The 16,427-nt window shown below is 55.5% G+C and overlaps 2 protein-coding genes across 2 annotated transcripts; both read right to left on the bottom strand.

Moving 5' to 3' along the window:
• Positions 1 to 3,233: 3,233 nt before the first annotated feature.
• LOC110469300 (P2Y purinoceptor 1) lies at positions 3,234 to 4,562 on the bottom strand. Its single transcript, XM_021527897.3, has one exon. It carries the CDS (start codon positions 4,528 to 4,530, stop codon positions 3,484 to 3,486), a length of 1,047 nt encoding a protein of 348 aa, XP_021383572.2. The 5' UTR covers positions 4,531 to 4,562; the 3' UTR covers positions 3,234 to 3,483.
• A 4,230-nt stretch (positions 4,563 to 8,792) lies between these two features.
• CCN5 (cellular communication network factor 5) lies at positions 8,793 to 15,404 on the bottom strand. Its single transcript, XM_031506528.2, has 5 exons — positions 15,221 to 15,404; positions 11,648 to 11,864; positions 10,794 to 11,045; positions 10,426 to 10,607; positions 8,793 to 9,911 (listed from the first exon to the last, which is right to left on the bottom strand). Exons 1-5 carry the CDS (start codon positions 15,308 to 15,310, stop codon positions 9,888 to 9,890), a joined length of 765 nt encoding a protein of 254 aa, XP_031362388.2. The 5' UTR covers positions 15,311 to 15,404; the 3' UTR covers positions 8,793 to 9,887.
• Between the last annotated feature and the right edge of the window lie 1,023 nt (positions 15,405 to 16,427).

Raw genomic sequence — 16,427 nt, 5'->3', positions numbered from 1 at the left:
GCTGCTCCTGCTCTCCCAGGCTGTGGAAGTCTCTGACACAAAGGCATGAGCCCATGTTCTCAGCACAGGGCACTTGTTTAGCAATCAGGGCTCCACTGGCTATACCAGCACCCCTGAACTGAGTCAGAGATAGATTTTAGCTAATGTGTGCAAAATTAAATAAAGAATTAATCAGAGTTGAGTTCTATGCATTTAGATGTTGCTGATAGCAATATTTTCTTCTTGTAGTGTGTTTTGCATGCCAAAAAAAAAAAAAAAAAAAAAAAAAAAAAAAAAAAGAAAACCCAGTTCTTCATTTTGGAAGAAAAAAGTGGTTGTACATCTGTGCATCCGTACGTGTGCCTGTTATTTCTGCCTGACTGGCTTCCCTGGGCTGTCAGCTCTAAAGTTCTGTGCAACAACAAACCTTGACTGCGTTTGCCACATATCCTCAACCAAGAGAGGTTTATTTAATGAAGCAAGAAATGCTGCCAAATGTCCTGGCCCCATTAGTGTCAGGAGGAGAATTCCCACTGTGTTTGATTTATTGGTTGGGCCTAATCTTGATAAAGGAGTTAAAAATCTGCGTTCAGCTTGATTCTGCAGACAAGACTATTGCTCCATGCTGCTGCACCACAGAGGCTGTGGGAACAGCAGAGAGTGCAGGTGGGATTCCTCTCACTTGCTTTTAGACTTCTTCAGAGTCTGGAAACAGAGAGCCAAGGGAGGGAAAGAGCAATGTTCAGCTCATCATAAGGCAGGAGCCCAAAAGGGGTGATGATTCAGGAGGTAACCATGGCACAGCTTCTCCAGTGACACTGGCCCCTTCCTGCCAGCAGCAAATGCTTGTGTGGCCCTGCCAGTGTCTGGCAGAGTGCTGAGAGAAGGGGAAGAACAATTATGATAGCTCCCTACCTTCCCTGCTCATTTACCCACTCCCAGAAGTTCTTCCCATGCCACAGGTGGGACCTGGGTCAGGCTGGGTGCTGCCTGTGCTGGTTGCTCCAGGCACAATCCCACCCTCTGGTTCCAGGGGATAAAGAGCCCTGGGAGGTTTTGAGGGGGGAGCTGTGCAAGGGTTGAGCAGGGTCTCTGCACTGACCACACACCTCCATGTCCCACAGGGAGCAGCAGCTGCTCTCTGGGACGGAAGGAACCTCCCTGGCAGTGAGGACAGGAAGGAGGGAAGGAGGAAGGAGGGTGGTTTTGTTGCCCCATCACCAACTGTGAAGAGGCTCTTGTGCCAGGGATTGAGCCTTAATTAGACATACACCTAATAAAGGGAAAGAGCTCATTCCCCCCAGTTCACATGGGAAGCAGCACTGTCAGAGAATCAAAGGGACTGTGAAGTTCTAGATTGAAAAAGGAATTTAAAATTCCACCCCAAATATCTCAGACATCAGCCCAGCACACAGCACACAGATCCTTACTGGTTTTTGCTGCTTTGACAAATACAGAACACAGAAAAACATGCAGATTTATGCCTGCAACTGTCCCTGGGGCTCAGAGATGCTTCTTAGGACACAGATCTCTAAATCATTATTAAAAGTGAAGGGAGGGGGCACTGGAGAAGACAAGAAGACACATCTGGGCACAAGGACACAGGGGGTGAGAGCAGAGTTGCAGAGTTTGCAGTGCTCCCTCCCCAGATGTGGTGATGCTTTACTTCAACCAACCCTGCCCAAAACGGGGCAGTGACAGGGTGTCACAGCTGCTGTGGGCTGTGGGAGCCAAGGCTGGTTCTCTGGGGAGCTGTAGCATCTTAGACAGGATCCACATGTGAAGAGGAAGAACTGGACAGCTTTCAGAGGTGTGGGTATTTTCTGAGGAAAGGAGAAGAGTTCAGAGCTCTGGAGAAGCCCAGATCTGGAGCATGTGTACAAAGAGCATGGACCAGGTCTGATCCTAATGTCTCAATCTTCCTACTACAGAGGGAGATCTTGCCAGTGAATATATGCATTATCTTTGGTTTTCCTCTGGATGGGGTGGGAGCTAGAGATTTCAGGCTCTGCTGGACCCCTGACTGGTGCTGAGCAGCCTCCTCAGTGTGTGCCTGTCACAGCTCCCTCTCTGCTGGCTGCCTGCAGTCTCCCAGCAGTTCCCTGTCTGCAGAGCACTGGGAAGATCATCACCACTCCCTGAGCAGGCAGGTCCCTGCTCCAACCTGCAGGCCAGCTGGCTCCCAGTTCCCATAAAGCTTTAAAAGAAGTCAGACAACTCAGAACTGAAAGCATGAGGTGTTTATTTGCACTGTAGACAGATTAACTGCACTGAAGGCCAGCCATGCACCCTCCGCTGCCCGGCTAAGATTGGTCTGTGTGAGGAACCGTGACAGAGATAAATGTCAGGAAAAGAGCAAAACATCCGTCCGTGGGCCAGTGCTTTCCCAGAAAGGGCTGATTTTAACTCACAGTCCACTTCCTTCAGTTGGGCTCTAAAAAAGCTGCCGTTGCTGCAAATCACATTATTGAATTGAAATGTTCGAGCTGTTTGTAGTGGGTAACACCGAGATCAAAACCGAAAATACTTTTGGGAGTCTCTGCTCACCTTAAAAGCAGCAGAGATCTGTCAGCCCTGGTGATGAAAGATCTCGCCATCACATCCTGCCTTCACAAGTCTTCATGCCAGCACAGCTTCTCTTTTTATTTGCATATCTAAATTTTACAAAGTCATATCTAATGGCCTCTCAAGGCTGGATGCAAGATGCAAGCACCCACCTGAACATTTGCAAACTCTCTTGGGATTTCCTGCTGAAAGCAAGAGTTCAGACTACTGCAGTCATTCGCCTTCTAAAATAAAACCCCAACCAATAGCCTCCAAAAACTTCAAAATGCCCATTTGTTAGTTCTGCTATGTATTCTTCCAAAAGAGAGGGAGTAATACCAAAGATGTCTTTTTCTTCTGCGAAGGAGGTGGGCAGAAGAGGATCCCACAGATCCTGGAACAGCTCAATCACCCAGGAACTGGCACAGCTTAGTAATGTACATAAAACCCGATTTTTAAATGAATATTTCCATTTCCAAAGCTCTCCACTGCAAAAATTTGCCCTTTCAGCTGTTCTGCAACGCAGGACCTCTGCTTAGGTGAAAGAGGGAATGCTGTCTCACACCCACAGCACAGTGGAGTAGAGAGAATGCAGTGTGGGGACAAGGTGTCATTCCCTCCCATCCCTCAGTCATGGAGGAGCTGGGAAGCAAGGGGATGTTCACCAGCTCAGACTGCTGCACAACAGGCTGGAGGGAAATACTTTGGACTGGAGCAAACATGATCATCTCCTTCCATCTCCACGCATGCTGCAGACAAAATGGTTGGGTTGAGTAGTTTTGCTTTTGAAATCTTGTCCCAGTTTTCTCTCTGAGACTGACAGTCCTGCCTGTCCCTTGTGGGCACGGAGCCCGTGATGCTGCTGTCACCATCTCTGCAAAGCCAGGTGTCAAAGTGCGGGGCTGCCCATGGAGGGGCCAAGCACAAGCTGATGTGGCAGAAGCAGGGGTGTCAGATACCTCAGAGCTCATTAGAAGCCTCTTCCTTACAAATGTAATTTCTCTTCTCAGCTGCCTGGCAAGAGCTTTTGCTCCAGAAGCGTGGCCTCAGACACTGTCTGGCCCTTTGGTGGATGGTCCTCACTCGTGACCTCCAATCTTTGCTGGTAATCACATAGAGCAGGGGGTTGAGGGCACTGTTGAGGCTGGCCAGGCCCCGAGTCACCTGGTAGGAAATGTAGATGTCCTTTGAAGCCTGTGTGCAGGACCCCTGTGGCCGCCAGCGAAAGAACAGGTTGAGGTTTCTGAAGATGTGGTAGGGGAGGAAGCAGATGGAAAAGAGAACCATGACGAGAATCACCAGTCCGATGCTTCTCCTCCTGAGGCTGGCGTCCATGCTGTCATTCCTGCAGAGCACGAACACCACGTGGCAGTAGCACCCGATGATGATGAGGAACGGGACGACAAACCCGGTCACGGTGACCGCAAAGGTGTAGGGCAAGTAAACGTCCAGGTGCTGCTGTCCTGTCGTGTCATGGCACTGCGTCCTGTTGTCATCTGCCTTGCTGAAGGCGAGGTCGGGAGCGATCTGTGCAATGACCCACACCCAGACGGCCGCGCTGAGCCACACGGAGGAGGCTGCGCCCTGGCACCTGCCCCGCGCCTTCAGCGGGTGCACGATGCCCAGGTAGCGGTGGACGCTGATGCAGGTGAGGAAGCCGATGCTGGCGTAGAGGTTGAGGTGGAAGAGGCTGCGGGTGATGCGGCACCAGGGCTGCCCGAAGATCCACAGCCTGCCTTGCAGGTAGTAGCTGACGAGGAAGGGCAGCGTGCTGACATAGAGCAGGTCAGCCAGCCCCAGGTTGCCCACCAGCAGGCTGAGGGGCTGGCGGGCAGCCTCGCGGGGCCCCGTGCAGAGGTGCCACAGCCCCAGCCCGTTCCCCAGCAGCCCCAGGGGGATCACGGTCAGGTACACGGCGGGCAGGAAGCGCTGGGCGAAGGCGGAATCCACGGGGCACGGAGCCCGAGTGCCATTGCCGGGCCACGAGGAGAGAGCGGCCGCGGCCATGGGGCGCTGCTGGCGGAGCTCGGAGGCGCCGCGGCAGCACCGCGTCCTCTGGCACCGGCTGCGGCTCCCCGCAGCTCTCCTCTGCTGCTGAGCCCGGCCTGGGGCTTCGGGGGACTCTAGAACCCCGGGGACTTTCCCCGGGACACGGGGAGGATGTGCCGACAGCCGCCCCTGCCGAGCGCCTTCCGCCACTCCCCCGGCGCCTCCCCCAGCCCACTCGGAGCCGGGCGCCGGGGTCACGGAGCACCCTGGCTATTTTGGGTGCTGGGAGTGCCTGGGGGGAGCAGAGGCAGGGGGGCGGCAGAGGGATGCCTGAGGAGGGGAGCCAAGCTTTCAGCCCGTTTCTGTTCTGTCCCACTCGCGCTCAAGGAGAAACCTCCCAGTTTTCCACACCGGGGGCTGGAAGCCTGCACCCCATGAGCCGCCCTCACTGCCATTCCTGACAGCCTTTTCCCTGGCTGCAACGCTCAGAAATACCAGGAGCAGAGGTACGGAGGACACCCGCAGTGTTCGCCGTGCCGCAGGCAGTGCCCCCAGACAGAGATGTGCCAGGCTTCTGCCCCAGCACAGGCAGAGTGAGCCATGCTCAAGAGCTGCCCCCTCTACAGCTGCTCCTGCTGCCTATTTCTGCCTCCTTCCCCAAGCACAAAAACCCTTTCCCCGTTCCTCCTTCGAGCGGTGCAGACCCGTGCAGGGAGAACATGAGGCGGGCTGCGCCCTTCCTTTCCTGTCACAGCGACCGTGAGGCAGGAGACACCCAGACACTGGGGCAAGAACTAAAACAAACACCCAGACACTGGGGCAAGAGCTAAAACACCCAGACACTGGGGCAAGAGCTAAAAGAAACAACACCCAGACACTGGGGCAAGAACTAAAACAAACACCCAGACACTGGGGCAAGAGCTAAAACACCCAGACACTGGGGCAAGAGCTAAAACACCCAGATAACTGGGGCAAGAGCTAAAAAAAACACCCAGACACTGGGGCAAGAGCTAAAACACCCAGACACTGGGGCAAAAGCTAAAACAAACGCCCAGACACTGGGGCAAGAGCTAAAACACCCAGATACTGGGGCAAGAGCTAAAAGAAACAACACCCAGACACTGGGGCAAGAGCTAAAACACCCAGACACTGGGTCAAGAGCTAAAAGAAACAACACCCAGACACTGGGGCAAGAGCTGAAACCAGCGACCCCAAAGCAGACCCCGAGGAAGGGCAGCCCCGATTGCATTGCTGAGCAGCTGCTGCCGCATAAACAGGGCCAGAAGTCACTTGGATCTGCAGGCGCGGAAGTTAACGGGAGGGAGGTTTACCCTGAAAATCCATTTCCCATAGGAAAACGACCTCGGGAAAACGACTTGAGGTGAAAAGCCAGGCTCTGGAAAGACCACGGCCGCTCGCTTTCCGGGAATTGAATCCGGCAGGGAATGGGAGGAGGCTGGTATCCCGTTAGCCAGTGGGGAGGAGGAGGAGGGAGGGCGAGTCCTGCCCCGCATCCCTCCTCGGGAGCTGGACCAGGCTGGGCACGGCAGCTCTGAGTGGGGAAGCCCAGGACGCAGTTGGGGCGGGGGTTAGCCGCGTGTTGAGAGTGCCAGTGTGTTCGCTGACTTCAGAAAGCGCTCGCTGGAGCAGATAAGAGGTGGGAAACGTGGTGTATTTCCTGCCTCTGTAATAGAATCTCGCTGCTATGGGTGTGCCGCCGAAAAGATGAAGTCTGGAAGCTGTTTTCTTGTGCAGAAGGTACGGCTTTTCTGCGGTTTGCAGAGGCTCTGGTGGGTCTGTGCCCCTGGAGTTACAGCAGCAGAGGGGGCCCATGGGGGTGCACCCCTCAGAGAGGTGACCCCATCCTGCCCTGCTCCTGCCCCCTTCGCCTCTGTGCACTTCAGCTGCTCCTGCAGCTTGGGCTTGGGGTGGCACTTGCAGAGCAACTTTATTGAAGTGTGGAAGGACAGCAAAAGGAGAAGAACAGACTGGGAGCAGTTCCCTTTGTCCCAGAGTATCAACCTTTAGGGAAACTGAGGCAGAGACAGCAGCTGGCTGGGAGGACTTCTGTGGTCATGGGAAGGGTAATAAACTGTTCTCAGCAACGAAGCCAAAGCTTCTCTGTCCCGAGGATGAAAGCTTGGAGCTGGTGCCTCCTGCCATGGGAAGAGAGGAGCAGGGCAGGGCACAGGGAGCACTGCCCATGAATGGCTGGAGCCCCATGCCCTCCACATCTCCTGTTCCCTGGACCTGTGGGAGGCACAATCACAGAGCTTTTCTCTTGTGCCTGACTCCTGTGTGTTTTAGGTGTTCATGGTTTTGCTCACAGTGCAGGTGCTACTGCCAGCTCTGCCCAAACATCCTGCATGAGGATGCTCCTCTCTGGCTTCTGGCTCTGGCAGGCAACAGCAGTGCTGATGTCAGGATGAGAACCCAGGCCCAGACAGCTCCTACAAACACATAACCTGAACATGTGTTTCCAGGAGAAATGAAAAACCCATTTGATCGACTTGATTTTTTTTTTCAATTGAGCACTGCATTCCTGTCCTCCATCCCTGAAAATGTTTCATTTTAACAAGAGGCTCATTCAGCCCTCTCTCACCCAACTCTATTCATTTAAAAATCATCAATCATGAGAATGGCTTGGAAAAGAAATTCTGATGCATGTTGTTTACTCATCCAGTAGGACAGTTTTCCTTCAGCTGCTGCGTGTGCTTGCACAGAAATGAGCTGTGATCTGCTGCTCATCACTGGCTCAGGAGTGTGGTTGGCAGATATCAGGCTGTGTGCAGATGTGGCCTTGTGCCTTGAGGACAGGAGTTAATTTTCTTTCAGTTTGGGGATTTAATGGGGTGGAATATTCCTCTGTTGCCCCACACGAGCAGGCAAAGCCAGGACCCTGCGTCAGAGCCTCAAATAACCACGTTTCCAGGGTAGCAGGGCTTTAGAGGGAGATATTGTGAGACTAGCAATCAAACTGCAAGAGTTGATTTCCCTGTATTCATAGGGAAAAATAACTCTGATTTATTTGGAATCATTAATTCATTATTTAGATGCTTAGTGAATCAGGGAGACATTCTGCAGGGGGAAAAAAAAAGATAATTATAGCAGAGGTGTGTTGAGTCATTTGTTTGAGATGAGAATTGCAGGTTGCTGCCTAAAAAGTGACCTTCTGATTTTTACCATCACCCAGAGGTGGCTAGGCAGGATCTGGGAGTTTGTGACAGCTCTGGCAGCTCACCCAGCCTTGGTGGCTGAGTCCCAACATGCTTGAACAAGAACTGGCTTAAAACCAGGATTTTAGGTACCCACAATGTGTTTTATCCATATCAGTCGAGGAACGTGATAGTTTTGAAGTCTACATGAGCTTTAGGTCACCACTTGTTTGGCATGGGCACCAGAGAACTAAAAAAGTCAACCCAAGATGTTTGTTCTGTGATTTGCTGCCTGCTGGAGATTCACCATGTGCCCCATATCAAAGAGAATTAATGATTTGTATTCAGGCTGAGCACCAGATGATTGCAGTAAATAATTCTCTTTGTAGGCAATGTTTTACTGCAAGAACAGCAAGGTTTCTTTTTTTTTTTTTTTTATAACCCCAAGAGGTAGCTGAATCGCATCCTTGACTTTCATTTCCTTTTCAGTTCTTGCAGGGCCTGAGGGAGTGTGTGAGTTGCCTTGGCCCTGCTGCCATTGTGCTGCTGCAGGGGAGGCTTTTCCCTGGGCTGGAGAGAGGAGCTCTCCCTGCCATGCAGCCTTTTGCCCCTTCTCCCCCAGACCTGCTCTGGTCAGGAGCACAGCTGGTGATGGTGCTTGCACCATGCTGGGGAAATCCCAGCCCAGGGGAACTGGAAGAAGTGTGGGCCTGCCAGTAGGAGGGATGAGCTACAGGGGAGTTTGGGCATTGATTTTTGGGAGCTGAGAAGAGGCTGCAGATGTGGCTGCAGATACTGCAGCAGTGCAGGCAGTGCCATACCCTGCCCTGCTCTCCTGCACATCCCAACACTGGAGACTTGGGCACTGCTATGGCCAGGGCTGGTGCCATCAGCAGGGCTTATGGCTGGGTAAGAGTGAAGGATGTAACCCAGGATGTAATAAATTTTAATAATGTGTTCAGTGCTTTGATTCACTTTTTTTTTTTCTTTTTCCTTCTCTTACTCTAAGCAGCCTGAATTGAGGTGCCTCCAAGCTGCCCCACCCTGTGCCAGGACTTTCCTGCACCCACCGAGCTGGCCCTGAGCAGCGGGGCTGGGCTCGCCCTGCACAGACAAACTCCACACTTGGATGAGCACATCTTTATTTTCAGTTCCAGAAATAACGCATCTAAAAAGTCCATCTCTCACCTGGACACCCAGACCGCTGCTCCTTCCAGCTGTCCTTCCCGCGGTGGGAGGCGCGTTCCCTCTGCGCGTTTGTGCGAGGCCGTTAGAGGGCATTTGGATTTCACTTAACATCACCCAGCAGGATTTATTTTACTGCGAGAAAAGCACAGCCAGAGCAGCTCCAGCCCGTCGGGAGATGGCTCCGACTCATCTTTGCGATTTGTTTTCCCTTTTTCCTGCTTTTCCCGTGGCCCCGGCTCGCGGGGAATGTGCTTGGATGGCGGGCGGGATGTCTGGTGCTGCTGCGGCGCGGAGTCTCCGCTGTCTGAGCTCCTCGCTTGCCCAAGCCCTGCCAAACCACCAGCGCTTTGGAGAGGAGGAGGCCAGGCAGAGCGGGAAGGCTCGTGTTTATTCTGGAGGGATGAGGGGAAGGTGAGTTGCAGCTGCCATCAGGAGAACCCTGCCCACGCCGGGGAAGGCGGGGGGGGGGGGTACTATGGGCTGGCTGAGCTCCTGCATGGTCGAGCAGCTCAGCCTGGTGTGCCAGTGACTTGTGGGGTGCAGCTTGATGACCTGCTCCCTCCCTGGGGGGCCAGGGCAAGAGGGTTCTCTCCAGGGATTTTGGCTTCCAGGTGCTGGAGATGGTCTCTCTTGACGTCCCTGCAAAGCAGAGGTGGGTGATGTGGTGGAGAAGCAGCATCACCTCTTCAGAAGGTCCACTGGTCCAGGAAAGGACCAATTCCTGGTTTCTTGGGTGGGTTTATGCTTGGAGCAGGATTTCCCCATTTCCCATTTCATTCAGCCTAAGGAACTCAGAATGCTGCCCAGTAACCCTGCCTGGGGCAGCGGGGTGTACAGAGGAGGCAGGTGATGGGTGACATGGGGATCTTGTTCTCTGATTCCAGCCTCCTTTGCAGCCAAAGTCCATCATTTCTTCTGTTTTCCCAGTGGAAACACCCTCCATCTTCACTGTAACCACAGTGCCATGGGTTTGTGTCAGACTCTTTGCCGGGATGAGGCGTTGGCTCCAGGGTGAATCCGGGGTGGGCACAGCTACAAACGACCTCCTCTTCCCCTCTGGAAAGGCAGAATGGAGATCAGCTGGGAGATGGAGAGGGGTGGTGGGTGGTGCTGTGTCCCCCGCAGCTGGGCAGAGGGGGCATGTAGCATGGCAGTGCAGGGGGAAGAAATGGGCAGAAAGTTCCCCCTGCACACCAGAAAGGCAGACTAGCACCGTGTCCCCACCAGGGTTGTGCCAGGCTAATAAAGGAGTGGCAGAAGCACCTCCCGGGTGTGCCCAGGGAGCCAGGCAGGAGCTGCAAATCCATCTCTGGCCATCGGGGCAGGCCGAGCTCACCTGCGTGGAATCCACAGTGCTCCTGGATTCAGACATCCAGAGACCCCAAAATTCTGGTCTGAACCTGCTCTCGGCTGTTTTCCAAGCAAAGTTTCAGGAGATGGTTCACGTGTCCGTGAGACACGCTCAGCTCATGGCTGAGGAGTTGTGATGGGGGCCCAGAGGTGCTGCTGGCACTTCCCGTGGTCAGTGAAACGTGTGCCCAGAGGCAGCGGCTCCCCAGCCCTCACTCACCGCCGGGAGCGCCGCGGGCCGGGCCGGGCAGGGTCCGGCCGTGCAGAGCCGCCTCTGGGTCTCCAGCCGGCACCGGCGGTTCTGGTTGGACACGCGGGTGGCAAAGCCCAGCCCGCAGGTGGCCGAGCAGGCGCTCCACGCCGTGCCCCACTCCGGGCAGGGGAGCCGCAGCGCTGGGGACACTGCAAGAGAGGACAGGGGGGAAACGGGATGGAGGCAGGTGCTGTGCATTTGCCCTGTGGTGCTGCGGACAAAGCCCTGCGTGGCAGAGGAACGCGTGTCTCCTGCTGATGTTTCACAGGCTGGGGCGAAGGGGGCATCCCCAGAGATTTGTGTGGGCCCCTCCCTGGAGCTGCCCTGCATCTTACCTGCCCTGGCATCCCGGGGGAGGTGCTGGTCCTGGGTTTCACAGATCCACTCCGGGCAGCACTTCCCTGGGATCTCCACGCGGCGGGGGTAGGGGCAGTCCGGGGTGGGCAGCCGCACATCCTCCTGGCACAGCGGGATGCAGTTGAAGCCGCCGTCCAAGCAATGGCATTGGATTTTGCAGCTGGGCTGGAAAACCTCCCCGTCTCGATAGACGCGGCCGTTCACCTCGCAGCCCTCCTCATCGTCTTCAACTGCAGGTGACAGCCGGGGAGCCCGTCAGGGACAGAGGGACAGGGAGATGGGGGTGGCAGGGGGCAGTGCTGGGGCTAACTGCGGGGCTGAACAAAGGGATTGAAGTGGGGGGACCACAGAATTGACTGAGTGGTGTGCAGCAGCATGTTCATCATTCAGTCTCCTCCCCTTCCCTGTCTTCTCTCCTCATCTCTCTGTTCTTTCAAAGCAACAGCTCACAAGGTGTGAGAACCGCCCTGCCCTGTGGCTCTGACCTTGCCTTCAGGATTTGCAGGCTAGGAAATTTTCTCTGAGATTTCTCTGCAGGACCCTCAGGCTCCAGCCTTGACAGGGTGACTGCAGCATCCCTGGGACCCCCCTGTTCATTCTCACTGAAGCCACCCTGAAGTCTCAGTCAGAAAGCAGCACAAGAACTGGGAGGAGATGGGGCACAGCCCCATGGCCAAGCTGCATACATCATCCTCAGGAAAGCTGCTTTCCTAGCCTGAACCATCCCCAGGTGGGGCTGTGGGATGCCTGTGAAGTCACGGCTGGAGCTGGGCTGTGTGCTGGACTGGAGTGTGGAGGTATGTCTAGGGAAAGTGGGTGCCCCTGTGCTCACAGTTGCAGATGCCTGCTGTCCCTGCAGATGCTGAGCTGTAGTCACAGACGAGGCCCTGGCTCTGGTCACAGACGTGCAGGAAGTCGCAGGGCTCTCCCAGGCGCCGAGCACAGACCTTGCAGCAGCCACACCCATCCAGGACCAGGGGGGACCCGCGGGGGCAGCGGGGTGGCACCCAGGGGCAGTAGCACGGTCTCCGGCACAGCTGGGCACAAACCTGTGGAGGCAGAGCTGAATCCATACAGGTGGTTTTTGGCTAACAGCTGCTTTGTCACTGGGACAGCCAGGTAACTTTGTCACTGGGACAGCCAGGTAACTTTGTCTCAACCATGGGGGCAGATTTTTGGTGGAGGGAGGCTCCAAATCCATGGGAATATCTCAAAGCATCCTGGAAAGCTACTGTCCCCTTTGAAGTGTACCTATGGAAAACCATGGAGAATCAAGGATGCTCAGAGGCTCGGCACTCTGAAAGATGGGGACTTTAATGTGCCACTGCTCTGAACATACTGGAGGATGGAGCTACAAGGTGAACATGCTGGGTAGTGGTGGTTATTTAATGAAGTCAGCAGCCTCAAACAGCCCAGTGGGAGAGAGGAAGGGAGGGAGGTAAAGCAGCCCACCCCCATGCCTGCCCCCAAGGCAGCAGGCCGTGCCCAGCCCAGGAGAGGTGGCTTTGCAGGGAATGAATTCACGTGCTGAGTGCAAAGCACCTGACTCCTTACAACCTTAAGAGCTCTCATTCATGCCAAGAAACAGGACATTGCATCAGCAGCGGGGATCTGAAGCTGGGCAGACCTCACTGCATTCCTCACTGGTCCAGCTGCATCCTCTGCTTGTCCCTGGCTGCAGCATCCTCACCTGGCCTGGCCCGCTGGGCAAGGAGCCCGGAGATAGGCACGGTTTCAAGGGCTGGGAGCTGTTTTCTCTCATGGCTAGACTCAGTAATCACTTTGGCAGGGCTGTGCATGCAGTCCTTTGCCTGCTCTGCCAGGGAGGTGCCCACAGGAGCTCACCTGGGCAGGTGGGTGTTTATACCCTTGGGTCATCCTGCTTGCACCCACCCTGGCACCAACAGCTCTTTTAGGCAGCTCTTGAGCTCCCATCATGTCACACGTGACAGAACTATTGCACACAGAGCCTGAAGCCACGAGAGTTGGCTCTGTGGTTTGGAAGTGAACCCTTTGCCAGTGCTGGCCTGCCAGTGATGTGAGCCCCCTGGCAGCCCTGCTGCTCAGCTCCATGCACATGCTGCTGGATGCATGTGCAGGGCCAGCGTGTGCAGCACAGCAAACATGCAACCAAAACATTCACCCTGCTCCAGAGACTGGTGTGACTGCTGAGCCTGCCATGAGAGCGATGGGCTCACCAGACCATGTAGCTTTTTGATATCATTTTTCTTTCTCTTTCAGTTTCTCCCAGTGGCATCAGGACTGACATGATGAGTCAGACAGAGAGGGTAGCCCTGGTGCTCTATCTGTTCCCCATTTGCAGCAGTTCAGATGCTTTTCATGGGGCTGCAGGAGTGTCAGTGCCAATAACTGGAATTAAAATATGGATTGGGATTGAGTAATCTGGATCTTGTTCTAGTTCTGCCAGTGAGCAGCATTATTAATGTGGCAGAGCCCGAGGGACTGGCTGTGGTGGCCAGGTTTGGGCTGGCAGCACGATGGTCCTTGGTGATTCTCCAGGCACTCGTGAGCACCTGGGGCAAGAATCATTGCTGTTACAGTTTACCCAGGCAGCCAAGGGCATTTTTCATCTTTCAAGAGGTTGTTATTACAAATCGATGTTTTAGAAAGATTAGCTGAGCCATAAATCCATTTCCCCCAGCTCCTTGTAATTTACTTGTCTTTATGTGACAATGTGGCTTCTGTCAGAGATCTGAACTCTCTGGGAAAAGAGTGAAATAGGCACGACATTGCCACGACATCCTTGCCTGGGGATTCAAGCAGCAATTAGAACTTGGAGCCGAGATGCCCCAAATTTTTCAGCATTCCTGTTCTCTGCGCAGGCAAATATTTTCACACAGAGTCCAAGAGAAGAAAAAAAACTAAAATCTCTACAACAACCCAAATCCCATTGGAGGCACTGGCTTGGCGTGAGCATTCCGAGAAGTGGGGAGAGCTGAGGAAAGGCAGGGCTGGTGCTCGTGGCTTGGCCCCTGCCTCGGGAGCCTGGGCGGGGATGGAGGAGCCCGGAGGAGCCGCTACCGCCCAGCTGCTGCTCGCTGGCCCGCGGGGACCGAGCGCAGCCAGCCCGGGAGCGGCGGGACCGAGCGAGCAGCGATTGCCGGCGTTGCTGTGCGAGCCTTGGCCGGGAGCGCCCGGACCTGCTGCTCCAGCCCGAACATCCTGCCCAGCTCTGCCCCTGCCCAGTTCTGTCCCTGCCCAGTTCTGTCCCTGCCCAGCTCTGTCCCTGCCCAGTTCTGTCCCTGCCCAGCTCTGTCCCTGCCCAGCTCTGTCCCTGCCCAGCCCTGTCCCTGCACAGCTCTGTCCCTGCCCAGCTCTGCCCCTGCACAGCTCTGTCCCTGCCCAGCTCTGTCCCTGCCCAGCTCTGCCCCTGCACAGCTCTGTCCCTGCCCAGCTCTGTCCCTGCACAGCTCTGTCCCTGCACAGCCCTGTCCCTGCACAGCTCTGTCCCTGCACAGCTCTGTCCCTGCACAGCCCTGTCCCTGCACAGCTCTGTCCCTGCACAGCTCTGTCCCTGCACAGCCCTGTCCCTGCACAGCTCTGTCCCTGCCCAGCTCTGTCCCTGCACAGCTCTGTCTCTGCCCAGCTCTGTCCCTGCCCAGCTCTGTCCCTGCCCAGCCCTGTCCCTGCCCAGCTCTGTCCCTGCCCAGCTCTGTCCCTGCCCAGCCCTGTCCCTGCCCAGCTCTGTCCCTGCACAGCTCTGTCCCTGCACAGCCCTGTCCCTGCACAGCTCTGTCCCTGCACAGCTCTGTCCCTGCACAGCCCTGTCCCTGCACAGCTCTGTCCCTGCACAGCTCTGTCCCTGCACAGCCCTGTCCCTGCACAGCTCTGTCCCTGCACAGCTCTGTCCCTGCACAGCCCTGTCCCTGCACAGCTCTGTCCCTGCACAGCTCTGTCCCTGCCCGGCTCTGTCCCTGCACCTCTCTGTCCCTGCACGGCTCTGTCCCTGCCCAGCTCTGTCCCTGCCCAGCTCTGTCCCTGCCCAGCTCTGTCCCTGCCCAGCTCTGTCCCTGCACAGCTCTGCCCCTGCCCAGCTCTGTCCCTGCACAGCTCTGTCCCTGCACCTCTCTGTCCCTGCACAGCTCTGTCCCTGCCCAGCTCTGTCCCTGCCCAGCTTTGTCCCTGCACAGCTCTGTCCCTGCCCAGCTCTGTCCCTGCACAGCCCTGTCCCTGCACAGCTCTGTCCCTGCACCTCTCTGTCCCTGCCCAGCTCTGTCCCTGCCCAGCTCTGCCCCTGCCCAGCTCTGCCCCTGCACAGCCCTGTCCCTGCCCAGCTCTGCCCCTGCCCCAGCACAGCCTGGCTGCCGGGACACCCCCGTCCCTCCTGCACCCCACCTTGCCAGAAATGGGTGCTAAAGCTGCCCCAGTGCCCCGTCTCCCTTACCTTGGAGAGAGTGCAGAGGAGGGAGAGGAAGAGGAGCTGCCTCTCCAGCCGGAGCCTCATGCTGCTCTGCCCTGTGCCACTTGAGCACATCACCCCCCAGGCAGTTTGGAGGCAGAGTTCGCAGGTTTTAAAGCCCAGAGTAGGTCCTGCTGGTGTTTATACTCTCCCTGCTCTGATGTCACTCACAGGCTCCAATATAAACATGAGTAGGTTTGGACAAGCCTCAAGATTTTCTTTTTTTCCTTTCTTCTTCTTTTTTTTTTTTTTCCAGCCCACATTCCAGCTGCCATTTCCACTCTTCTCAAGGTGAGAATATGCTGTCCATCAGGACAAGGAATGAAGGGAAGGGATGCTGTGCTGTCCCTGGTGAGCAGGGGAGAGAGGCTGGGGAACCAGGCTGGTGCAGTGATCCAGCTCCCTTCCCCTAGCCTGAGAGGGAAGTTTCATGCCCTATCCTACTGATCAAAGTCTGCCCAGGCAGAGCTGGGATCTTCCTGCAGGGATTTGAAGGGATTGGCAGGACTGACTGTCCCTGCTGCTGCCATGACCAGGCAGCAGCAGGGCATCCACCCCTATCTTTAATGCTGCACCCAGCACATGGCAGGCTGTGGAAGAGGGGTCACCCAAAGAAGCTGGAAATGGATTTGCTGTGGTGGTGCTGCCACATCATCCCCATCCTGAGAAGAACTGTGGCTACCTGGTGTAGGAATATAAAACACCTGGGGAGGCTGCTGGGGTGGGGTGGTTGGATGCACATTGTGTTGCATTGGCTTGGGTACCTGATGGCTGCAGCCTGACCCTGCTGATTTCAAGCCCTATAAATGCAAATTCAGCCTCTGAAGTATTATGATCATCTTAATCAATTGTGAGAATTAGAAATCCAAGTTTGGGGATGAAGAGCAGGTGTTCAGCCTTTGCTTTCTCAGACTGCCCTGTGCAAGCTTTTCTCCTGTCCCCTGTGACTGAGGGTCTGAGGCTGGCTCTTAGGAAAGACAAACCCAAGCACCTCAAGACCTACACTAGACAGAGTCACTCCCTCAGATCTTATCACATGCTATGAGAGGACAATTTGTGAGCCCAGAGCTCAAAGGAGAGGCCTGAACATAAGGATGCAGGATTTCCTGCAGCTCTCCCTGGCTCCTCTCTGCACCCGTGCCCCTTGCCTGCAGGATGTGTTCTGGGGCCAGGACTACTGCTCTGTGCTGGC

The sequence above is a fragment of the Lonchura striata genome, chromosome 17 (genome assembly GCF_046129695.1).
Source record: "Lonchura striata isolate bLonStr1 chromosome 17, bLonStr1.mat, whole genome shotgun sequence".
NCBI classification, from domain to species: Eukaryota; Metazoa; Chordata; class Aves; order Passeriformes; family Estrildidae; genus Lonchura; species Lonchura striata.
This window is presented reverse-complemented; position numbering and strand designations above follow the sequence as displayed.